General features: G+C 42.2%; 1 protein-coding gene across 18 annotated transcripts; it reads left to right on the plus strand.

Moving 5' to 3' along the window:
- Positions 1 to 1,590: 1,590 nt before the first annotated feature.
- Positions 1,591 to 24,995, plus strand: Znf384 (zinc finger protein 384). 18 transcript variants are annotated; one of them, XM_013364259.4, is made up of 13 exons: positions 1,591 to 1,751; positions 1,949 to 2,010; positions 2,866 to 2,925; positions 11,994 to 12,064; positions 12,378 to 12,615; positions 12,851 to 12,898; positions 13,107 to 13,440; positions 14,328 to 14,420; positions 18,659 to 18,883; positions 19,571 to 19,753; positions 21,247 to 21,325; positions 22,888 to 23,046; positions 23,612 to 24,995. In XM_013364259.4, the coding sequence occupies exons 4-13, from the start codon at positions 11,999 to 12,001 to the stop codon at positions 24,011 to 24,013; spliced, it is 1,827 nt and encodes a 608-aa protein (XP_013219713.2). In that variant the 5' UTR covers positions 1,591 to 1,751; positions 1,949 to 2,010; positions 2,866 to 2,925; positions 11,994 to 11,998; the 3' UTR covers positions 24,014 to 24,995. The 18 variants fall into 18 exon arrangements, with proteins under 18 accessions (XP_013219713.2, XP_077871447.1, XP_077871450.1 ...); XM_078015321.1 differs by having other exon boundaries at positions 11,998 to 12,064; XM_078015324.1 differs by lacking the exon at positions 1,949 to 2,010 and having other exon boundaries at positions 1,592 to 1,751; positions 11,998 to 12,064.
- Positions 24,996 to 25,278: the final 283 nt, after the last annotated feature.

A 25,278-nucleotide genomic window follows, 5' to 3' on the forward strand; every position in this document is an offset into this window, starting at 1 on the left:
CCTGTAATCCAAGCTACTGCAGAGGCTAAGGCAAGAGGACTGCAAGTTTGGGGCTAGGCTAGGCAATAAAGAATGTTTCAAAATAAAAAGGACTAGGAGGGTAACTCAGTGGTAGAGTGCCTGCCTAGCATGTTCAAGTTCATGGGTTCAGTACCAAATAATAATAAAACCCAGGCAGGACACACCTGACCCTTTAAGTCCTTCATCTTACCAACTGTTGCTAATTAACAGACACTTGGTCCTGAGCCTAAAAAAATGTGATAAAGGGAGTAAACACCTTTAAAAAGATTCAAACTACAATTATAAACTAAAGATATATATCATCTATTTAAATATTTAAATGTTTAAAAGCATCCTTTGCTGCTGCTTATGATTGGGGTTGGCGGACAGGAATCATTAAATCTTCAATCTTGTTTTTTGTAAAATGGGCATTATAATTATTTGTTAGGGTTTTTTTTTTTTTTAAGTCAGAAAGGGATCATTACTGTTAATAGGGTAGACCTCAATTCTGCTTCAGCTAAAATAAAGCTGAACCCAGAGGGATTCTGAGCAGATCATGGTACAAGCTTGTGGTAACACTCATTTACTAAAGTAATATTTATTCAGCACCTACTATTCTACTATTCGTTCAGCAAAGTGTAGTTTCTTCCCTGGGGAGTTGACAATCTTGTTTGAGAATCACGTACAAAAACCAATTAAGATAGCATTAAAACTAAATGCTGTGGGCTGGGGATGTGGCTCAAGCGGTAAGGCGCTCACCTGGCATGCGCGGGGCGTGGGTTCGATCCTCAGCACCACATAAAATAAAATAAAGATTAAAAAAAACAACAACTAAATGCTGTGGGAATTCACCTTTTTTTGCGGGGGGAGTGCAATCAGGGGAGTTCATATTAGATTTTCATAATGAACTGTAACTCACTTTGCAACAAACGTTTATTAACTGCTTAGTGTCAGAATCTGAGGCTAGAGCAGTCAACAATTTGAAGTCCTTGCCCTCATGGCCCTGGTAACTTAGTGGGCAAACACTCATAGCTAAGAGTGTTATATTTAAAAGAAAAATGGGGTTAAGGGGTCAGGGATGTTGGTGAAGGCAAAGAGAAGACCAAAGCAGAGTAAGGAGTGTGGTCAGAGAAAATAGGTCAGATTTCTATGGGCCTAAGTAGGTACCGTGGACAACTGACACATCCTTATCCTTTCTCAAAGCATTAAGACTATCTTGAGGATATTGAGGTACTAATCCACCCTGAGGGAAAGGAAACGGGACCCTTTAAAGAAGCTATAGCTCCTCTCATACCTTGATGCATAATTCATGAACCTGTCGTGTTTCTACCCTCCCACTTCCCCAGAAGTCCCTTCCGGAAGCCTGGTACCGCAATTCTGAATGTTCAGCTTCTGCCCTTAACAGGACCCGCCTTCACTTCCGTTATGGCGTCACATTCACCGAGGGCTCTGTTCCTGGGCAGAAGCCACTTCCGCCCCTACTTGTCGTAACTTCCGCCCCGAGTATCCTGGAGCGCGAGCAGCACAGGATGTATTCGGGACGCTCCCGGAAGTGACTCGGACTTTACACTCCCCCCCCTTTCCTCATTGCCGCTCCCCCTACCTAGCTATTTCCCTCCCTCCCCCCCTTTTCGTTTCCGGCGCTCCCGCCTTCTCTCCGCTGCTACTCCTCTGTAAGCCTGTGGGGGGGAGGGAGGGGGGCGTGTAGGAATTGGAGTTCCCGGGAGCACGAGCTGCAGCACCACTTCCGGGTAAGTGTTAGGGAGGGAGGGGGGCCACCCACTGCCTCGCGCCCCCGCCCTGCGGGTGTCTCGCGCGCATTCCGTGCGTGTGAGTGTGTGGGTCTGTCTCGCGCTTGAAGTGCGTGCCCGCGCGCTCCGCCTCGCGCTCACCCTCCTCCCTTGCCCTTACTGATCCTCCCACCCCACTCGGCTCCCTCCTTTCCCAGCAAACGCCGCCCCTCCTGCGCTCTGGCTCAGGCTCTGGCGCCGCCGCAGCCGTCGCCGCCGGGTGAGTCTCGCGCCGCTACAGTCGGCGCGCGCCTAGCTCCCTGCTCCTCCCCCTCCCCTTTTCCTTTGGGGGGGTGGGGGGGTCCACGGTGTGACTGTACGTGTGTCCGTCCCGGAACCGGAAGTGGTTATGGAGGAGCGGGCGATGGGGAGAAATGGGGGGGCTTAGGGGGCGGGTGCCTGTCTGGTGGGTGGCAGAGTTCAGCTCCCTGGAGGGGAAGGAGGGACGTCCCAAAGAAGGGTCTTTCAGGAAGGAGTTGGGGGGTGACATTAGGAGAAAACTCCCAGGGACTGTCTCAGGGGAGCGAGGGTTTGCGGGGCACAACTGAGGTCTCCAGTAGATAGACCACTGTGCAGGCTGAAGGAGGTACCTCTTGGCACAAGGCCTTTGGGTAGGCAGGGGGCGAAGTCCTCGTAGAAGTGGGGGAGGCTAGAGGAAGTGGCTGGGCCTGAACTTGGCCCTGTGCCTGACACAAGGGCTTATGCATCCCCCAGCCCTCAGCTTTGCCTTCTGAAGCCACTTCTCAGGGACAGGAATCCTCCTTCTTTTCCAACTCTTCTGTTTTCTGACCCCTGATTATTTGTGGTCCTAAACGAAGAAGAATCAATGTCTGAGTCTAGGAGTGGAACCGAGATGCTGGTGATAGAGTTCATCTAGGTTCCTGGGAATTAGATTTATTACCCTTGTATCCACTTAGTAGGGGGTGGCACTGAACTCCTGTTACTCTGTCCTTCCATCATTTAATTGTTGGTTGTGGGGTCGGCCTGCCTTCCAGACTGACTATTGACAGTCAAAAGAGTTCTTCACAGTTCTGCACCCTTACTGGCTCCTGTAACCTAGACAATTTGTTTACAGAAAGTTCAGGAGCCCTGGAAAGGAGAAAGAATAAGACGACAGGAGGAAGAGAGAGAGAGGGTAAGAAAATTTTGGGTTAATGACTTTTCTGGTTTAGGGGGAGGAGTCATAATTTGGAGGGACAGTGTGACAGATTTCTTTAAATAATAGCAATTTGTAATACTGGTGTTTGCTGTGGAAGAGAAATCAGTTATTTCTTGAGGTTGCCCAAGAAGTTTCAGTGTAAAAAGTTGGCACTATACCCTGGTTACCTTCCATTGCCACTAGTACTCAGCAGGAATGAACTATGAAATTGTTCAAGTGAAACTACTGAATAGTGTTGCATTCTGTCCAAAGGAGAAATTTATTCTGCTTTAGGGACACAAGAGCCCTAATTGCCAATATAGTCTTATGGTATAGCTTATGGAATTACTTTCCTGTATTTGGAACACGCAGAGCTGAGGTTAGAGTGGAGTTCCTATCCTTAATATTCCAGTGGTGTGTTTGAAGTGAATCTGTTGAGAAATTAAAATTGGTGTCATAGGGTTATTTGAATTTGGTGTGGCAGAGTAAAGTTTTCAGGAAAAAAGCTGCTGCTTGGGTAGTTTGAAGTAAAATGGGTAAAACTGTATGAAGTAGACTCCAGAAGTAAATCTGGGAGAATTCATTGTATGAGACCTGATGGTAATAGAATTTTAAGTATACTAAAAATGGCAATGTATGGACTCTGAGTTTTGAGTTAAGAGTTTATAAAATTAGATGATTGTGGGTTTTGTTTTTGTTTTCTTTTTCTTTTTTTTTTTTTTTTTAAAGAGAAAGTGAGAGAGGGGGACAGAGAGAGAGAGAATTTTTTTTTTTTCCCCCCCCCCCCTTTTTTTTTTTTTTTTTTTTTTTTTGAGAGAGAGAATTTTAACATTTATTTATTTTTTCTTAGTTCTCGGCGGACACAACATCTTTGTTGGTATGTAGTGCTGCTGAGGATCGAACCCGGGCCGCACGCATGCCAGGCGAGCGCGCTACCGCTTGAGCCACATCCCAGCCCCTGTTTTTGTTTTCTTTTGAGATGCTGGGATTAAACCCAGGGCCTCAAACATGTTAGGCAAGTGCTTTACCACTGAGCTACATCCCAAGCCCTTTTTTAAATTCTGGTTTTGAGACAGACTGTAAGTTGCCTAGGCTGAACTTGGGGTTCTTCTGCCTCAGCCTCTGAGTAGCTTGGATTTGAAGTCTTTGCCACTGTGCCCAGGCAAGCAATCGATGTCTCAAGAACTAATTCCAAGCTATTTTTTAATATTTATTTTACTTATTTATTTTTAAAATATTTTTTTAGTTGTCAGTGGTCCTTTATTTTACTTATTTATATGTGGTGCGGAGAATCGAATCCAGTGCCTCACACATGCTAGGCAAGCGCTCTACCACTGAGCCACGACCCCAGCCCCAAGCTTTATGCATTTTTTTTTTTAAGAGAGAGAGAGAAAATTTTTTAATATTTATTTTTTAGTTTTCGGCAGACACAACATTTTTGTTTGTATGTGGTGCTGAGGATTGAACCCGGGCCGCACACATGCCAGGCGAGCGCACTACTGCTTGAGCCACATCCCCAGCCCCGCTTTATGCATTTTTAAAACTTTGTTTTATTTATTTATTTTTGGTGCTTGGGATTGGACCCAGGACCTCGGGCATGCTAATCACAAGCTCAACCACTGAACTTCCCACCCCACCCAGTCTTGTATTTTGTTTTCTCACATTTCCCAGATCTGTCATTTAGAGTATAATAGGCACAAGGAGGGGACCACAGTATTGTCCCTCCCACAATGGTTCATTGGTACCCTGGATAGATGCTGCTGGCTGAGATTTCCAGCCATGTGGTGGTTGTGTTTGTGTATTATTGTTGGTGGTCTTTCCAAGTGAAATTGGGCTAAAGGCATTCCAAGTTATTTTGTAATTGAAAAAGTGCACCGAGTAATAGTAGAAAAGCCCTAAAGTCTACTAGGATGATCTCCCCATTTTTTTTCTTTTTGTATTTCTGGGAATAGAACCTAGGATCTTGGGCATGCTAGTCTAACTAAGCTACACCCCTATCTCTGCAGTGGTCCTTCTTGAATGTCTTTAGAACCTGAGAGAGAGATTCTGTTTCCTTATTGAGAAGAAAATGATCCTGAGCTAATATTGTAAACTTTGTGCAGTTGTATGTTTTGATATTGTTTTTCTCAATAGAGTGTCTAAGTTTTTTCTGGAGTTGAATTAAAGTTGATTCATTTTTGAGTTGTCTTGATACATCTTGTAGATGATTACTAAGCTGGAGGCTATAGATCTGTTATTTTGGTAATTCCTTTGTAATTATATGGTCTTTATGTAATTTTCACTAATTGTTATTAACAGTCTTCATCAAGTGAAAGTATTTCTCTGATTCTCTTCATGAGTTTTTCAAGGTTACATTTGTTAAGAAAATGTTATTTTCTTGGGGGGAAAAATCATGCTTTACTTTTAAAACAGTGAAAAACAGAAGTAAGTAGTGGGAAAGAGATGGTGATCTTCACAGTATCTGCCAAAACCACATGCTGGAGGCCTTGACACCTTTATTCCTTGATGATTGGCACTATGGAAGGATATGATCAAATGGACAAAACTCTGATGCAAGATACAAGTCCTACTCTGCGTTTCATGGATATTACTTAATAACGTCTCTCTTTCACCTCCGTAGTTCTTCCAAGATTTCTTTTGAGATTGGAAAACTAGGAAGAGCAGTACTAACTTAATTATAATAGGCCTTCTTATTAATAGAATAGTTGAGGCTTAGATACAGTAGTGAAATTGAAATTAGAACTCAGATTTTCTGTGCAGCACTCTTCTTTTTTCCATCTATTAGAATAGTTTTCCTTTGTTCTGTGGAATGGTAAGAGAAGCTTTCCTCTTCCTTCCTGGTCTAGGGTAAATTAGATCTTTTTTTTTTTTTTTTTTTTTTTTAATGGTAGATTAGGCATGGTGGTACATGCCTGTAATCCCAGTGACACGGAGGCAGAGGCAGAAGGATTACAAGTTTTAGGCCAACTTTTGCAATTTTGACCCTATATCAAAATCAAAATAAGGGCTGAGGATAGCTCAAGATGGTAGAGTGTTTGCCTCACATGCATAAGGCCCTGGGTTCAATCCCCAGAATAATAAATAAATAAATAAATCTTAGATATATCTTAGTGGGAAATACTTCTGAATTCAATCCCCAGTACGGGGAGTGGTGGGGGGTTGGGATTATCATCAAAACTGGCACTCTGAGGCTGAGTATGATGGTGCACCAGATATTTAGGAGGCTGAGGCAGGAGAGTCACAAGTTCAAGGCCATCCTGGGTACTTTAGTGAAACCCTGTCTCAAAAAAAGGGAGGGGATAGGGGTGGGGGATGTAGGTCATTGGTAGAGCACTTGCCTAGCATATGAAAAGCTTTGGGTTCAATCCCCAGTAATGCTATAAACAAAAATTGCAAACAAACTGACACTTTGTGTGGAGGTGAATTTTTCCTTAAATAAATGGACTTAAAGTTGTAAGAATATTGATGTGTACCTGTTCACATGTTAGGATGGTTTGATGAAATTTTCTCCATGAAAGAATAAAAGGATAAGAAGCAAAATGTACAGTAAACAGATATTAGATGATCTAGCCCCAAAGCATCCTTTTATACAATTCCAGGGAACACCATTTACATTGTATTCTAGCAACAGTCTTCATTCTTGGCTCTATTGCTGATTTCATTTTAAGGTTTACGCTATAGTTAAGTCAATTCTATCGATAGAACAGTAATGTAGTGTTTTGCGTTATCATTTTGTAGTAATTATTGCTTGTAGTTGGGAGAGCAATACTGTTCCTGTGTCCCCTTTGGGGCTGTCCTATATATTAGAAGTCCCTTAAACCCATGGTCTTATCTTGTCCCAGGACCAACTCTGATTGTGACCTTCAGCTTCGTTCTCTTTAGAATCCAAACAGAAATAGACTGGGTATTCAAGAAATACAGGAGCCTTTGGGGGCTGGGGTTGTGGCTCAGTGGTAGAGTACTCACCAAGCATGCACAAGGCACTGGGTTCAATTCTCAGCACCATTTATTAATAAATGTAAAATAAAGATATTGTGTCCACCTAAAACTAAGAAATATTTTTAAAAAGAAAGAAATACAGAGGCCTTTTCTTTTTCTAATGAAAGTCTGGATTTTTATTTATTATTTTATTTATTTTTATGTGGTGCTGAGGATTGAATCCAGGGTCCTGCTTGCGCTAAGCGAGCGTGCTCTACTGCTGAGCCACAACCCCAGCCCATCTTTCTTTCCTTTTTGGTTGAAGATAGACATAATGCCTGCAATACCTGTATTTATTTTTTTTTATATGGTGATGTACTGCTGAGGCTTGAACCCAGTGCCCAGCACATGCTAGGCAAGCACTCTACCACCAAGCTACAACCGCATCCCTGAGTCAGGACTTTTTTTTTTTTTTTTTTTTTTTTTTCCTCTGGGGATTGAACCCAGGAGCACTTGACCACTGAGCCACATCCCCAGCTCTGTTGTATATTTTTTTAGAGACGGAGTCTCACTGAGTTGCTTAGCACCTCGCCATTGTTAAGGTTAGATTTGAACTTGCTATTCTCCTGTCTTAGCCTCCTGAGCTACTGGGATTACAGGTATGCACCACTGAGCCCAGCCCCAAGTCTGGACTTTTTATTCAGACTACATTATTCCAAAATGAGTTATGTTGGTAGCCAAGTGAGGTTTCACAAGATGTAGACAGAGAACATGATCTTGAACTGCACGTCATTTTACTGTTAACAAAAACTTAAATCTTGAAAACATTTATTAAGAACTGCCTGAATAATATTCATTCATTCATTTAGTCATTTTGGGCTTACAGGATTGAACTCAGGGGCATTTGACCATTGAGCCATATCCCCAACCCTATTTTGTATTTTATTTAGCAACAAGATCTTACCGAGTTTAGTGCCTCACTTTTTGCAGAGGCTGGCTTTGACTTGTGATCCTCCTGCTCCACCCTCATGAGCCACTAGGATTACAGGTGTGCGCCACTGTGCCCAGCCTGAAAAATATAATTTATTTCTGGAAAGATTCTAAATTTTAGTTTCTGAATTAAGCCTCAACACTGCAATGTATACTTCAGTTATATGGTTTTGATACCTTGCAGAACCCCTTTCCTTACCTAATCTTGGATGCCTGTGTTCAGATCCCTGCTCTGATATTTACTGTTTGATTCTGTGCCTCTAGTTTCCTCATTTGAAAAATCAGGGTTGTAGTACCTTCCTTATAGAATTGAGAGGATTAAATAATGTAAGAGTTGTAAGGTGCTTCAAACACTACCTTGGATACAATAAGCATTTAATGAATATTATTGATGATGACCATGGTGGTGATATTGTCTCCCACATCACTTTGTATGCCCTGTTTATAAGAGCTTACAGAGTTCCCTTCCAAACTCAGAGGAACCCTCAGAAACTCTGCTTGACCTGAGCTATCTAAAGGACAATACAAATGAATGTAATCTTTGCGGGGAGGGGCTTGTTCATAGGAGTTCTGCATATGTACATTCTTATTTTCAGGCTTTCAGTTTCTCCCTCCTAAATTTTCACATCTTTAATGCTTTTATTTACTTGATTGATTGATTGATTTTTTTAAGGCAGGGTCTCACTATATTGCTTAGACTAGCTTAGAACTTTTGATCCTCCTGCCTCAGCTCTCAAGTACCTGGAATTATAGGTGTGAACCACCACATTTGGCTACTTCCTTGATTTTATTTTAATCAAGAGGAAATTATAGGGGCTGGGGATATAGCTCAGTTGGCAAAGTGCTTGCCTCGCATGCACAAGGCCCCGGGTTCAATCCCCAACACTACAAAAAAAAAGAAGAAGAAGAAATTATATATCAGACCTTTCTTTTACTCTGCAGCCCAATTCTCTACTTTATTCCTTCTGTTTATTACCACTGTTGCCTCTTATCCATTTAATATTTCTCAGCTAAAAGTAGCATTAAACAGGGATTTGTGGATTAAGGTTTGTGTCTCTAGTGTTATTGTCAAAACCTCTATGTATAGAGTCCACTGATATTCAAGTCATTAAATATTATAATTGCACCTGGTTGATGAATCCTATATCAGGGACAATTAGGAGACATAAATGTAGAATACGTGATCTTTCCAAAAAGTTTTGCAAGATTGGACCCTCAGATTGAGTACCCTTTAAAGCTAGGCCTGGGAGTTGTAGGATATCACCTATATAGGAAACTATTCAGTTTTATTCTTCAGTTGGCCCTTGGTATTTGGATTCATCTAAAAATGTTATGTTGTTGCTGACATGCACTATACAGTTAGGCCTAAGAAGATGTGTTTGTATTATAAACACAGCCTTATTTTTCTTGTCATTATCCCCTAAACAATATAGTGTAACTACTATTTACATAGCATTTTTATTGCATTAGGTGTGCATTCTGCCAACCTAGGTTATATGCAAATATTATACTATTTTACAAAAGGGACTTGAATGTCTGTGGATTTGAGTGTTCATAGGGCTTTGAAACCAATATCCTGGGAGTACTTTAGAAAATTGGTACTTTATAAAGTTGTTCTTTATTTTATAACTAAGGAAACAGGATTTGCCTATAGCTGATCCTCTGTCATTTAATGTTGAGCCTTATTTGTGTGAAACTGTTTCATATTTGATGCATTCCTCTCTGTTGCTACATTTTGGAAAAAGTAGGCTGAACCAGGCTTAACTGGCAGTGTGTCAGTCAAGAACAGTTTAAACATAGTGATACATGCCTATTCAAGAGACTGAGGCAGGAGAATCATAAATTCCAAACCAACCTGGTCAACTCTATGAGGCCCTGTTTTATTTATTTTTTATTTATTTTATTTTATTTTAAAAGAGAGAGTGAGAGAGAATTTTTAATATTTGTTTCTAGTTCTCGGCAGACACAACATCTTTGTTGGTATGTGGTGCTGAGGATCGAACCCGGGCCGCACGCATGCGAGGCGAGTGCGCTACCGCTTGAGCCACATCCCCTGCCCAAGGCCCTGTTTTAGAATAAAAAATTAACAGGGCTGGGGATATAGCTCAACTGGTCAACTCTTTGAGGTCCTGTCTCAGAATAAAAAATTAATAGGGCTGGGGTAAAGCACTTGTGGATTCAATCTCCAGTAAAAAAAAAAAGAAAGAAAAGAAAAATTATACTGAAATAGAGTTCTTTTCTTTGTATTTATTTTTATATAAATGTTTTGTATGAAAAATGAGGGTGCTAATAAGAGCAAAAATTGTGATCATCCTTCTGGAGAAGGATAAAGAACCAAGCTATGTGTAGAGCAATATCCTTTTGGCTTTGAGTTCTTTGTTGGAGGTCCTTCCAGCTACCTTACTACTTGAAACTCAGTTTCTATTGCCTGTCTCCCTTGTACCTCTTCATCTTTTTTACATAACTTCACTATAACCTCAGTCATTGCAGTGTATGTCACACATCTTCCTTCCCCTTCTGAACTTTGATTGCTCTTGGCTCAGTGTAGTGGAATGGTGATAATTTTTTTAATTGACATTGTACATATTTATAGGGTATAGTGTGATAATCAAATACCTGTATATAATGTGTGATCAAATCAAAGCTGGTATTTCCCTCTCCTTAAGATTGATCATTTCTTTGGTTGATAAAGTATACTTTATGTACATATACACACGCGCGCGCGCACACACACACACACACACACACACACACACACACACTTGGGATTGAACCTGGGGGCGTTTAACCACTGAGCCACATTTCCAGCCCCTTTTATTTTTTATTTTGCATCAGGGCTTGCTAAGTTGCTGAGGCTGGCTTTGAACTAGCAATCCTCCTGCTTTAACCTCCTGAGCCACAGGTCTGTGCCTTTGCACCTGGCAATAACATTTTATTTACTCCTGTTGTTCCTCACTTCTTTATTCCACCAGTCTCATACTCTCTCCTAACTTGCCTCTTGTGAGATTGCACCTTTTTTGGTCCAGGATTTTGGGAAACTGTTCTTGACTGACACACTGCCAGTTAAGCCTTCCTAGAGAAAGTGATCAGAGAGAAAATAGGTGGTGGGATGCCTGGATTCTCTCTCCATCTGTAACTTGACAGTGTAATTCTAAGGGATTATTTTCCTTGCTTTTTCTTAGAGTTTTAAGCTTAATCATCTCCTGCATACAGAGAAGAATTTGAAATACAAAGCAGGAGTCTAAATCTCCTTAGGTGGAAATCTGTGGTATTACTGCTCTCACCAGAACTTTTTAAACATTTTATTTTACTTTTTTTTTTTTTTAATATTTATTTTCCAGTTTTCGGCGCACACAACATCTTTGTTTGTATGTGGTGCTGAGGATCGAACCCGGGCCGCACACATGCCAGGCGAGCGCGCTACCGCTTGAGCCACCGCTTGAGCCACATCCCCAGCCCCTCACCAGAACTTTTTAAAACTGGTAGTTCCTTGGTTCCCACTGCTCAGCTCAGATTGTTTTATATCCAGCGAAACACCACAGATGTCGTTTGACTTTGGGGGGATCAATGTGATAGTGTCCCTATATAGCCTGATAACTCAAAAAAGTACCTTGGTTCTGATTTCTGCCATTTCATTCATGTAGTTTCTTGGATATATTGTGTTCTTGTCTAAAAACTTTTCAAGCTGAGCAGAACTGTATATTGATTAGAAATCTTAAAAATTTTATTTCAGAGGATTTGGACATAAGGGATAAGGGAAAAGGGGAACAGTGGTAGGTACTTTGGCTGTTTTCAAGCCAGTCAGTGGTTTGCTTTTTGTGACCTTTCCCTCTCTGACTTCATTTCTCTTCTTGTCAACAAAGGAAAATAATACCAATTCTGTGTCTTTGGGGCTTGGCAAACATTCTATTGTTCAGTGAGATGTGTTTAAGTTTTGTCACAAGCATTAACCAAGATAGCCTCTTTTGGGTGGGGATATAAAGCTGAGTAGCTCCAACCAAGGGAACTAGTATTTTAGACACTAATGTCTTGATTGCTAACTCCCAGCCAGGTATCAGGTGTCAAAGAAGAGACTAGGAATCCCTCAACTCTCCTCCATTGGTAAGCTTCTACATATTTATTCCAGGGAATAATATGGTCTCTCTCTTTTTCTTCAGGTAGAATGGAAGAATCTCATTTCAATTCTAACCCATACTTCTGGCCTTCTATCCCCACAGTCTCAGGACAGGTAAGTGATGTTTTTTGCTGCCCCTCATTAAGTACTTTTTTTCAACTAGTGAGTAAAGTTCTGTTACTGAGTAAGTAGGTTCTATTACTGTGGAGACTGAAGCAAGATAAATCACATGCTGTTTCACTGCATCCTCAATCACTGAGAATTATATACTGTTTCTCTTTTGGCTGCTGTCTGGAAGCACAAAGATATTAACTTCTTATTCCTTGATCTCCAGGGAGGAATGACATTGAAAAGTGTTTAGGGAACAGGCAAAATTTAGACTCTCAGTCTGAAGAGGGTGCTCCTCTCCCCTCTCCTTTCCTTTCAGATTGAGAACACAATGTTCATCAACAAGATGAAGGATCAGCTGTTGCCAGAGAAGGGCTGTGGGCTGGCTCCACCCCATTACCCCACCTTGCTGACAGTGCCTGCCTCAGTGTCCCTGCCCTCAGGCATCAGCATGGACACAGAGTCCAAGTCAGACCAGCTGACCCCACACAGCCAGGCATCCGTTACTCAGAATATTACGGTGGTCCCTGTGCCGTCTACAGGACTGATGACTGCTGGTGAGCACCTCTGCTCTTCTCCAATCTGAGGTGTTGATCTTCCATGATCAGTACCCCAGGCTGGAGGGCTCTGAGGACATGGGGAGTGGGATATGTGTTTGATTACTCAATCAAATTTTTATTAAGTGCCTACTGTGTGCCTAGCAATGTGCTAGGCATTGTGGGGGATACAAAGAAGTAGAAGATGCGGTCCCTGCCTTTGAGGAGGTGACATTCTTTCCTTCTCTGAATCAAGGAGTCTCCTGTTCTCAGAGGTGGAGAAGAGAAGGGAGTCAATCAAGGGGTAAATCTCACTGTTACCAGGGGGGTGGGGACAGGGGTTAGGAGACCATTATTCTTCAACAGGGTTTGGGGTTTCCTGTATGTACTATGGGATGGGGTGGTGGTGGTGAGGGGTTAATAAGACAACAATTTGTGGGGGATAATATGAAATAGGATTAGGATTAGTACTGAACAACATGACACCATCTTCTTTTTTCCCCCAATCTTAGGTCCTGGTTTGGTAATCACATCCCCCTCAGGCTCTCTCGTGACCACAGCCTCATCAGCTCAGACCTTCCCCATTTCGGCTCCTATGATTGTCTCAGCTCTTCCCCCTGGCTCACAAGCCCTGCAGGTGGTCCCTGACCTCTCCAAGAAGGTAGCATCAACCCTAACTGAGGAAGGAGGCGGAGGTGGTGGTGGAGGTGGCAATGTGGCTCCCAAGCCCCCCCGGGGCCGCAAGAAGAAGCGGATGCTGGAATCAGGACTGCCTGAGATGAATGACCCGTATGTCCTCTCCCCTGAGGATGAAGATGACCATCAGAAAGACGGCAAGACCTACAGGTAGGAATCAGAGCCAGGAGCAAGATGGGGTGAGGGTCATTGTCTCAGCTTCCCCATGTCTTGCCCTGATCAGGCTCTATACTCTTGACAGCTTTACTCCTCAGAGTCACTTGCATGTCAGATGTTCTGTTGTGGGGTAGGAAGGCAGAGCTGCTGGCACTGCTCTAGTGGCTCTTCCCCCAGGATGCAGACCTCTTTTCCCCCTTCCTTTTTAACCTTGGTTATGGTAGTTATCAGCCTTGACTGATTTTTTAGTAACAGGAGAGTTTATCTCTTGTACTAATGCTTTAGACTGGGTTTGAGACTCTGCAGGGGATTTGGGTTTTTTTTGTTGTTGTTTTTTTGGCTTTCTGCATTCCCCATTTCTATTTTTCCAAACAAACAAATCCTTTTTGGTAAGCACCTAACCTAACCTGTGTACCATCCACGAGCTCCTGTACCATGTTTGAGCACTTGAGTCCACCTGTTCCTGCATGGTTAGGATGATGGGAGGGGTCTACATAAAAGGTGGGAGGAATAGGAAGCCTCCCCCTTTTGAAATATATGTTTATAAAATGACTGTTTGCTTGTTTTTTAATTTGTGGGCGTAATTTAATCCTCTACTTTATCTTAAGTTGTCCATTACCAAAAAGCTTTATATTCATATTTGCATGTGGTAATATGCAAAAATAATTACATAAGTAAACTCTCTGCCCTTTGAAAGTTGAAAATCTGTTAATACTCTGAGAGCTATCAGAGTCCCTAGTGGGTTTGGGGAATTTGGTTCCAATATGCAGAGTGGGATAACCACTATCAGAGCTTTGATGCAGACAGGGGCATATGTGCATGGCTGGGAGATTGGGTCTGTCCTTAGTGTACCGAGATGGGCAATGTTGTTCCCATTTTAGGAGCGAAGGGAACTGCGGCACAGGAAATGGACAGAGCCTTGGGCTCATGGATTCAGTTCCCGGCTCCACCACGAACTTGCTGTGTGACCCTGGGCAAGTCCTTTTCCCCTCTCTGGGCCTCAGTTTCCTCATCTGTAAAATGGGGAGAATTCTGTTTATAACTCCCATTTGTTTGGGAGTATATATCAGATAAGCTATGAAATGTTGGGAGCTTCAATAGAAAGATAAGAAATAGTCATTATTTAGCATTTATTTTTATTGTATTGTATAATTTTACTATGGAGAGTAGCCACAACTACAGTGTTTAATTTCCTTTTTATGCATGGAAATGAGAGGAGTGTTGCTATGCAGAAAGTATTGAGCACTGCAGAATTCCAGCTCATAATCTGAAAGTTCATTGCAGCTTTATTATTACAGGTGTATCCCACTTTATACAATAAAAGTGTTCCTGGAAAATGTTTACATCATATCATATTATAAAGGTACCTGACAAGTTTGATTCATTTAAAGGCATTTTATATCACTTCATAAAATGAAAAATCCCTTTTATCATGTAGAAATTCAGATTTTGTGTATTTATTTAAAATGAGGGCATTATGACATGGAGATGAATCAATATAAAATGTAGGAGTAATGGGAAGCACTTCTGACAGATTGGAATCCTCTGATTATGATACAGTTTCTATGTTTGTTAGTTTTTTGGACCCACATTAAAGCTACCTCTGAACTTCCCAAACTCTATATATTAAAAGAAATGTGAATATATAGTTGGAAGGAAGCCTGTTAGGACTTTGTGTACCCTCAGAGATTTTCTTGAAAGACCTACACCCAAGTGACTAAAGAGAACTCTGAAGAAGGATTGTATCCTTGGTAAAAAAAATTAATTCAGAATCTTACAATTCTGAAGTTGCAAAGAACTCTTCTTAATCACAAAGAATCCCAATTTTGATGCAGCTGTGGGTCAATTACCTCCATTCCAGTGATCAGTAGCATTTGACTGGGTACTGATGGAATTAGGTTCTGTTACTCTGGGCTAGACAACTTATCTTTGTTGTCATCTGTTAAATGGGAAAATTAGTCACACCCTTATTTATCATATGCAAATGTTTTGAGGGAAAAATAGAATATTTGAAATTATTTTGAGCATCTTAGGATGAGAATTCAGACTAGTTACTGTAACCAAGGCATTGTATGCTCCAAGGACATCATTCTTACTATGATGAGTGTGAATAGTACCCCTTGGAGCACTCACCCTGTGATGTGGAGTGCTGGCTTTTCCATCCTCTGCCATCTGCCTACTACCACACCTCTACTGATTCAGATTTCTTTTCAGTCACCCAACACCCTGCCTCAGAGGACCTTTACTCTTTTATTTGGCTTCATAAAATTTTAGAGTTGTAAGTAAGAGGTTGAATATCCCTTATCCAAAATTCTTAGGACCAGAAGTGTTTAGATTTTTATTTTTTCAGATTTTAGAATATTTACATATATATGATGAGATATCTTGGGGATGGACCCAAGTCTTAACATGAAATTTATTTGCAGAGCCTGAAAGTAATTTTATACAGTATTTTCAGCCCACATTTTGACTGTGACTTGTTATCTGAGGGTGGATTTGGAAATTTCCACTTGTGATGTCACATGAGTGCTCAGAAAGTTTTTGATTTTGGAGCATTTCAGATTTTGGATTAGGGATGCTCAGTGTGTACTTTAGTAGTCACGTGGGCCAGTCCCTTCACCAGGCAGATGATTGTCTAGCCTCTGCTTGAGTTTTTAGTGTCAGGAATCTTAGGTCAGCATCATGGCTTTGTAGTGAGTAACTGCCCTTTTACCAATTACTTGCTTTCTGAACCTATGTGTTCCTTTCTGTAAAACGGGGGTACTATTTGCCAGGTGTTTGTGAAGAATAGAAACAATGTGTCTGAATTATAGTATCAGGGATAACACCAAATGGCAACTATTATAATCATCATCATTATATATAGTACCTTTGAGATTGTTCACTCTGTGCCCAGTCCATTATTTATTTTTTCAGATTCTTCTCTAATTTGGAACTTCAATGAAGGGCGATATTTTCTTCTTGATAATTAACTTTTAGGGCTGGGGTTTTGGCCATGAGGCACTGGGTTTGATCCTCAGCACCACATAAATGTAAAATAAAGATATTGTGTCCACCTAAAACTAAAATATAAATATAAAAAATTAACCTTTACACTAAGAGTATAGTTGTGTGTTGAATGCCTTCACACAAATTAATGAGATACTTTACTTGAATTAAAATGAACATATTGGCTGGGAATGTAGCTCACGCAATGCCATGGGTCCATCTGGGGTCAGGGGTAGGGACATGCTGTTCTACCTGACTTGAGAAATTTTAGCAGTCAAGGGAAATTATCTTGCAACTTTAGTATTGTTACTCCAAGTGACACTGTGCCCATTTGCTAACCTCAGTTTTAGTGAAATACTTCGTAGTATAAGCTCATTCATCAGCACTGGGGCTGTTAGCATTAATGCCATTTTATTACAACTTTGACTATACTGGGTGTTTGCTGGTCCTTCTAGCAGCAAAAACTAAATCCCTGCATTTTGCAGACCAGAAAATTGAGGTCTAGCTGGAGATGGTGATGCACACCTGTAATCCCAACAATTTAGGAGCCTGAGGCAGGAAGATTGCAAGTTCAAGGCCAGCCTCAGCAACTTAGTGAAGGCCTAAACAATTTGGCAAGACCCTGTTTCAAAATAAAAAGGTCTGGGAATGTAGCTCAGTGGTAAAATGCTCCTGGGTTAAATACCCAGTAATAAAAACTATTGTCTATGCCCTGTAGACTATGATGATTATAAACAGAACTTTCCCCCCTTCTCGTGAAGTGATTGAGCTTTTCAGATTAATAAACTAAAAAGTCAGATTTCTTTCAGAGTTATCAAGTAAGTAGAAGAAAGGACATTGGGCATTAATGATTGGAATTTTAGTAAAATCCTTACTATAAGGACTAAACTAACAGTGATAAAAATTTTTGTCTGTGAAACTTGATGTTCTTATCTCAGTTATCCTCTAAGAAATTCTGAAATGGGGAAAAAAAAATGCAGCAGTCATCACCCCACCTCATCCCAAACCTCTCTGGGGCTGTAGCTCAATGGTAGAGTGCTTGCCTGCAGGCGTGAGGCACTGGGTTTCATCCTCAGCAATACATTAAAAATAAATAAATAAAATAAAGGTATTGTGAAGATACTGGAATGAATAAGTAAATAAATAAATGTAAGGTGGGGAGTACCCTGAGAAGAGAGCTTGCCCTAGTCACCTGGCTTCCCGAGCCACCCTTCTTCCTGCTAGCTCAACTTTGGGCACTAGTGGGTTTTACAGAAATGACAGGGTTCCATATATAAATAGCTTTTATCCAGTAAAGTCTAAAGAGTTGTGACTTAACTCATGCAAATATCTCCTTATTTGATACTTTTGGACAGTGTCAGAGGAAGAGAAGGATCACCAACTCCGGTTGATGATGAGTGAGAGCACACTGGGTGCTGTTGATATTACTCAAAGTACACACATTAGCTTCATGTGCTAGGAAAGAAGAAAGGTTTAGCATGGGAAAATCTGTTTTGCAAACTTCTTCTCCTAAAGACTTGAGGAGTACAACCTATTCCCAACAGTTAACTTGTCTTATTGCAAAAGTGGTTCTTGCTTGATTGCTAGGAGGCTGGATGCAGGGGATAGATGATTGATGGAATGTCACCTACAGGGTAAAGGCCGAACAGTATATGGTTTGGAAAAGCCCTCCAAATAATTACTATACATCCCCACCCTTATCCCTCTAGGAATCACTGCCAAAAAGGAAGTAGGAAAAATCTGAGGGAAGATAATTATCTGTGAAGACAGGCTAGAATCTAGTCAGTTGTTCTCTTCATTTCCATCTAGATGGGTTGAGGAATAATGAAGGACAGACATTAAATTAAACATGGAGAAGTTGGGGAAAGGAGTTCATTTAAAGCTTGAAATCAAATGACCTGATATTTCTGGTCCAGTGAAATTCACATTCACCCAAATTCTATTATAGTTTTTTTGTCTTACTAGGGTTGAATTCTATTTTTTGTACAGTTAGGAGTCCAGTCATTCAGGAAACATTTACTGAATATTTATAATCTGATGGATACTGTTAGAAGCTTAGGCTATAAAGATGAATAATAACAAGCTCCTATTCTCAAGGATCTCACAGATACAGCTGGAATGTAAGATTAGATAGATGGGATTCTCTTGGAAGTTAAGGGGAGGGTTCAGCAATGGCCTCTTGGTGGGGAGGATTCTTTCTAACCATTGCCCTCATTTGGCCCAGGTGCCGGATGTGCTCACTGACATTCTACTCAAAGTCGGAGATGCAGATCCACTCCAAGTCACACACCGAGACCAAGCCCCACAAGTGCCCACATTGTTCCAAGACCTTCGCCAACAGCTCCTACCTGGCCCAGCACATCCGTATACACTCAGGCGCTAAGCCCTATAGTTGTAACTTCTGTGAGAAATCTTTCCGCCAGCTCTCCCACCTTCAGCAGCACACCCGGTAAGGCTGCTCTTGCTTTTACTCCACCACCTGGCTGTGAACTTGTCCCCAAGGCCATATTGCTTGAACTGATTACTCTTTCCATGTGTATTTTTCTTTTTTAACCTTTCCTTTGAAATATTTAAGTCTCTCCTGTTATTGTCTATGAAAAATGAGCTACATGTCTTAGCAGTGTGGGGGTTCTCAAAATTTGTGGTCTCCAATTCCAAAGTCTGGAACAATTTTTGTGGTTTCTCTCTATGTCTGTGTTTGGAAATCTTCTGCAGAGAAGGCCCTGCTTTTACTATATGCTTCAGTTCAGAACCAAGGTGTGCATTCAACTTCAGGTCCATGGGGAACAGGCGATATTGGTCTTTGTTCAGATTACTATTTGGAAGCAGGGTATCTGTGGTGAGTGTGTAAACTTAGGAGAAAGCCAAGGGTTTTGAGACTAACTTGTTTTAAGGTTACCAGGAGCCATGGGTTGCTCTTCATCATCTCACTGCCATTTTAGCCACCGACTTAGGATCAGCAGCAACCTAGATTTGGGTTTCCTCTTCATTAGCTTCTCCAGGCCGGAGTGTGTTTGGGAGGAGGGAGGAGGGGGTGCTTTCATCCGTCAAGCAACATCATTTCACCCAGCAGAGAGCTGAGCCCGAGGTGTCGAACTGCTTCCTCCTCCCCCTTCCCTCCTCTCCTCTCCGGCAGGATCCACTCCAAGATGCACACGGAGACCATCAAGCCCCACAAGTGCCCGCACTGCTCCAAGACCTTCGCCAACACCTCCTACCTGGCCCAGCACCTCCGTATCCACTCGGGGGCCAAGCCCTACAACTGTTCCTACTGCCAGAAGGCCTTCCGCCAGCTCTCCCACCTCCAGCAGCACACACGGTAAGGGAGAGTGGCGGGCTACTGACCCCGCCCCGCTGGCATGCCCTCCCCACCCCCGCCCCGGACACACACAACAACCCGCATGCGGGGGGCGGGGGAGAGACCTTGCTGGAGGAGAACATGACTGGAGAACATGGCAGACATCTGAAAGAAAGAAGACCAAGCAGCAACATTGGAGACTCAAGTGGATGTTAAGCAAACCTTTCTGGGGCAAGGGCTATGCTGGGGAGATACATTGACTATTATGATATTCCCTGATTGATGGGATGAAGAGACACACCTGGAGCAGAAACAACTTTTCTTTCCTTTATTTCCCTCTGAGAAAATACCCCTGCGTGGATCTTGCAAGATTTCCTCCTTGATGCCAAAGCAGAGGCATTTGATTGGAGAAGAGCATACCTCTAACCCTCAGGGCATCAATTATGAATGGGAGATATAATCAGACATTATCTGGCACCAGTCTGTGACACCCAAGCAACAAGCAAGGCTCCAAGGAATACCAGGAGTAAAGAACAAAACATGTACTAAATATTACACAGAAATGGCACACAGAAAATGAAAAGGCTCCTACTTCATAAGGATACACACTGTTTATCTCGTGAATTTGGATTTAGAAGGGGATCTGCCAACTGGAAGAGCTGATGGTCTCCTTCGGTGATATCTCAAGTTGAACTGCAGTCCAGACTTAACTGGCCATAGTCCATCTCACTGGCTTCTTTAGATGTGATATTCCCATCTCATAATGATATCTTGCTTTGAGGAGTCAGGCTTTCTTCATTAGAGACATATTCTGTGATATTTTTGAGGTTTTTGTACCAGAGGTCCAGTAAAGCACCTGGTCATAGGGATGATTGTGAAGTCCCTGATAAGGAGCAGGTGTCAGTATCCTCAAGTCCTGGGCTCATCTTAGCAAAGGATCCTGTGGCATTTGGGGAAGAGGTCAAATTGCTACTAGCCTAGGCATTTCCTGACATTAGTGGGCTAGCCAGGGGAAAGTCCCTAGGAGTTTCTGTAAGTTTTCATTAATACCACTGTTCCTTTCTACAATCAGCTTAACTGCTTTTCTTTGATACCAGAACTTCTTTGGAATTGATACTGAAGTCTGAAGAGTTTCTGACTGTAGAGTTGGGGCCAAAGAAGTATTATAATGTTTTTCTTTGCTATTGATTTTGCCTTGTTTCTAAATATTTATTAGGACAGTTACTGTAGGAGCTGAAATGTATGCGAAATTATGAACTACCTGTTTTCGGGGAGCCAAGGCCTTAGTCCCTGCTGCCCCAGCAGAAAGGGGGCTACCTTGAGCTGAATGATGTAGGCAGTGCCTGGGAATCAGGCATTACAATCTGTTCCTGTTAGAGAGGAACTAAGGCTGCTGCCTCCTGCAGGCTCATCTGATGGGCTTCCTCAGGAGGGAACCTAATTTATGCTTGGAGGAGGTCTTTCTCTAAATGGCCTTGCTGATATCCATTTCTCTCTTTTCTCATTCTGTACAGAATCCACACCGGTGATAGACCATACAAATGTGCACACCCAGGCTGTGAGAAAGCCTTCACACAACTCTCCAATCTGCAGGTAAATGTTCTTACCTCCATGTAAGACCTTGAGTGTGAGATTAGGGTCAGAGCACCATTTAACTAATACAATGGTTCTCCAACTTTTCAGAACTGTTTTACTCTAAAGAACTATTTAGAGGGCTGGAGTTGTGGCTCAGTGGTAGAGTGCTCACCTAGCATGCATGAAGCACTGGGTTTGATCCTCAGCACCACGTAAATGTAAAATAAAGGTTTTTTTTTTTTTTTTTTTTTAAATGAACTACTTAAAGCTGGGGCTGCAGTTGTAGCTCAGTGGTAGAGCACTTGACTAGCATGTATGAGGCACCTCAGCACAACATAAAAATAAATAAAAGGTATAAAAAAATAACATTAAAAGAAAGAAGCTTTCATGTTTCTTTTTTTTAAAAAACAAAACAGAACTACTTAGGGGCTTGGTGTGGCCCAGTGGTGGAGCATTTGTCTAGGATGCTCAAGGCCACAGCACTGTGGCAGGGTGCGGGGGAGGGATTTAAAGTTACCAATAAACCCAAAGAACTTTGGTTTATGTGGGCAATAACTATATATGTAAATATGAAACCTAGAAACTTGAAAAATATTTATTAATCCTTTTTTAAAAAAGTATATAAACTCATTGCATGTCAACATAAACAACTATTCCAAAATCCTTCAGAAGGAACTTTGTGGAAATAATGGCTTTGTTTTACATTTTTGCAAGTTCCTTTAATGCCTGGCTTAACTGAAGCTGGGAATGTATGTTCACATCTGCTGCATGCAGTCTGTTGCAATGTTATACATCATGTAATCTCTGTACAGTCATGAGAGAACAAGAGTGAAAAGACACTCTCTATTTTGTTAACTAAGGGCTCCTGAAAAGGTCCTTGTGTTCCATAGAGATCCCCATATCTCACTTTAAGAACTGCTGTAAGAGGAAGAACAGGTATAAGCCATCATTCTAACTTGCTGCTGAGAGCCATGGCCAAGTAGGAATGACACATGGCAATTTCCTTGTCAGCCTACCCAATGTTGCTTAGAGGGAGGACTCTCCATTGTGGAAATGGGCTTGCCTTGGACCCAGGTCATTTGCAGTGACATTGCATGAAAGGTGACCTTGCTCAGGGATTAGGGCGGATCCAGGTTTAAGGTGTATCCTGCTGGGAATAGGGCGTATCCTGCTGCCTCAGTGCACTCCTTGAGTTCCTGTTGAGTTCTCACAGGATTCAGAGGGTATTTTGGGATGCAGAGCCCTGTGGAGAGTGGGGATTTTCCCAGAACGTGCGTGTAGAGTGCAGGTGGAGTTTGGGAATAAAGAATTGCTGTTTGAATCTACAAGGCTGTGAGTGGCTCGTGATTTTGTGCCCAGCCAGACTGCGGCACTTGCAAATTCTGATACGTGCTGTACGAAGGTATGCTTCTGCCCTGAGCTTGAGCAAGTTCTATTTGAAGCAATTTCCATTGCCTTCACGTGGAAAGTGAAGTTGGAAGCCTGGTACCCACCTCACAGTTTTCCATTCAAGTTAAGGAGGCAGGAGGGATGAGCACAATACACTCATTACTCATCTGGTTTCTTCTAATTTTTCTCAGTCCCACAGACGGCAGCACAACAAAGATAAACCCTTCAAGTGCCACAACTGTCATCGAGCGTACACAGATGCAGCCTCACTAGAGGTGCACCTATCTACGCATACGGTGAAGCACGCCAAGGTGTACACCTGCACTATCTGTAGTCGGGCATATACATCGGTGAGTGCTGTTTCTTCTCTTGCCTTACCCATAGCCCTGTAAGACATCACTTCACTCTACCTCTTCTTTCTGGCCAAAAATCTGTTCCAACAAATGTAATTCAGAAATAATTAGACCCATACGTGAGGATATAGGGGACGCCTGATCCTCTAAACCTATAAAGAGTAATAAACCATGATTCTTCATTTACTTACACATTAGGCAAAATAAAGCCAATTGAAATGTTAAGAGAAAGATTTAGGTAGGTATTTTCCATTAGACTCCAGAAAACGGTTGTGAAGTTGCTTGATTGAAATGTATTTGAGAAAAATGGCAACTTTTCCCTCTTCCAGTTGAATGTCCACAGTGACTTTTAAAGGCGTCCTTCCTTTTTACATAGCAGTGTGCACTGAAAGTACTGCTTGAGTTCTGCCTGTTCCCAGCTCCAGAATATCTCTGTACTCTGAGATATTCTGGAGCTGGGAATACTAAAGGTACTCTGCTGAACAGAGTAGAGCCCAGGATGCTTGTTAACAAGTAATCTCTCTTCCCTTTTCATCCCTCAATTTTTTACCATTTCCCTCAGGAAACATACCTTATGAAACATATGCGCAAACACAACCCTCCTGATCTCCAGCAACAAGTACAGGCAGCGGCAGCAGCAGCAGCAGTGGCCCAAGCTCAAGCTCAAGCTCAAGCTCAAGCTCAAGCTCAGGCCCAGGCCCAGGCCCAAGCCCAAGCCCAAGCCCAAGCCCAAGCCTCCCAGGCATCACAGCAGCAGCAACAGCAGCCACAGCAGCCACAGCCACCACACTTCCAGTCCCCTGGGGCAGCCCCCCAGGGTGGGGGTGGTGGGGACAGCAACCCCAACCCTCCACCCCAGTGTTCCTTTGACCTGACCCCCTATAAGACGGCGGAGCATCATAAGGACATCTGTCTCACTGTCACCACCAGCACCATCCAGGTGGAGCACCTGGCCAGCTCTTAGAGATCCGTGCTGCCACCCATTGGGAATAGGAGAAAGAAGTTCTGGTCTCTTTCTCCAACTCCTCTTGGGAAAAGTCCTTTTCTTCCGTGACAAGCCTTGGCACCATCTCCTTGGGCCTCAGGCACAGCTTTCCTTTACAAGATACCATCATTATTTTCAACTCTTCTTCAAAAGGAACATCAGCCCTCCTGATTTGCAAAGGATACTGAGCTGATTGTGTCATCCAGCAGCCCCCTCCCAAGCAAAGCTTTTAAAATTGGGGGTTGGTGCTCAAGGGAAGGATTTGCTGTGACCTCACAGAAACTTGTCTGGTGTGGGCACTTACCCTCTCCCTCATCCTCCAAGTTCAGGCTAAAAGAAGACTAGAGGCTGGTTCTCCAGATAACAAAGAGAAGGGAGCTCCAGATGCAACCAGCCTCCTGTCCTATGCTTGCCTGCAAAAGAATAGAGGTGTTTTTTTGTTTGTTTGTTTGTTTTGTGTGCCCCAACCCCTGAGAGCCATTTTCTTCTACATGGTCTCACTTCACTTCCTACCTACTGCTGGTAGAAGATGATTTGGGTGGGGATTAGACCTCCTTTTATTTGTAAGGGGGCAAGGGCTTAGATGTGATCCCCAAGGGCCAGAGATTTCCCAGGTGGTCAAGGATGGCTTAGAAGTATGGGTTATGGTTTTCCTCAGAACCTCTTTCCCCATTCTCTGTCAACCAAGGCCCTGTACTCTGTCTCCCTATCTGATCCCCCAAGGAGCTATGAGAACTTTGTGGTCTCTGTGAAACCCCCAGAACAAATGTGTTGCAGAGAAGGGAGTGTTCAGGGTAGACAAAAGGACTGGACTTAGCTCCCTAGGTGCCACGGTCAGACGCCAGACATGGATTTATATATAAATATATATATATATAAATATATATATACCCGCTCATCACGGCCATCTTTGTTGTAACCATTTCTGTGTTTATAAATGCATTATCTCTGAGAATTTTCATATTTGATGTTTTGTTTATTTTTGTCTTTTTTTTCCCCCTCCACCCTATCCTCTGGCCACAGCATTTTTATTTTCATTTAACTTTGTTTTTTTTGTTGTTGTTGTTGTTGTTTTTTAAATCATGACAGATTTCAGAAAGAAGAACACTTAAAAAATCAGGAAACCAGTTGTTATAAAGCAATTTAAAAATGAAAAAAAAAAAAAAACCTTGTGTACAAACCAAGGGATGTTTTTAGAACATTGTATAGAAATAAATTCATGTAAAAGGATCAGAGGCAGTGAG

This window comes from Ictidomys tridecemlineatus, chromosome 6 (genome assembly GCF_052094955.1).
Source record: "Ictidomys tridecemlineatus isolate mIctTri1 chromosome 6, mIctTri1.hap1, whole genome shotgun sequence".
In the NCBI taxonomy this organism is placed as follows: domain Eukaryota; kingdom Metazoa; phylum Chordata; class Mammalia; order Rodentia; family Sciuridae; genus Ictidomys; species Ictidomys tridecemlineatus.

Bases quoted from the DNA above. Each gene is read 5' to 3' on its own strand.
- Znf384 (XM_078015319.1), top strand. The intron at 18,884-19,570 runs GTAAGGCTGCTC...CCTCTCCGGCAG, and splicing joins CACCTTCAGCAGCACACCCG to GATCCACTCCAAGATGCACA. The intron at 21,326-22,887 runs GTAAATGTTCTT...AATTTTTCTCAG, and splicing joins CACAACTCTCCAATCTGCAG to TCCCACAGACGGCAGCACAA.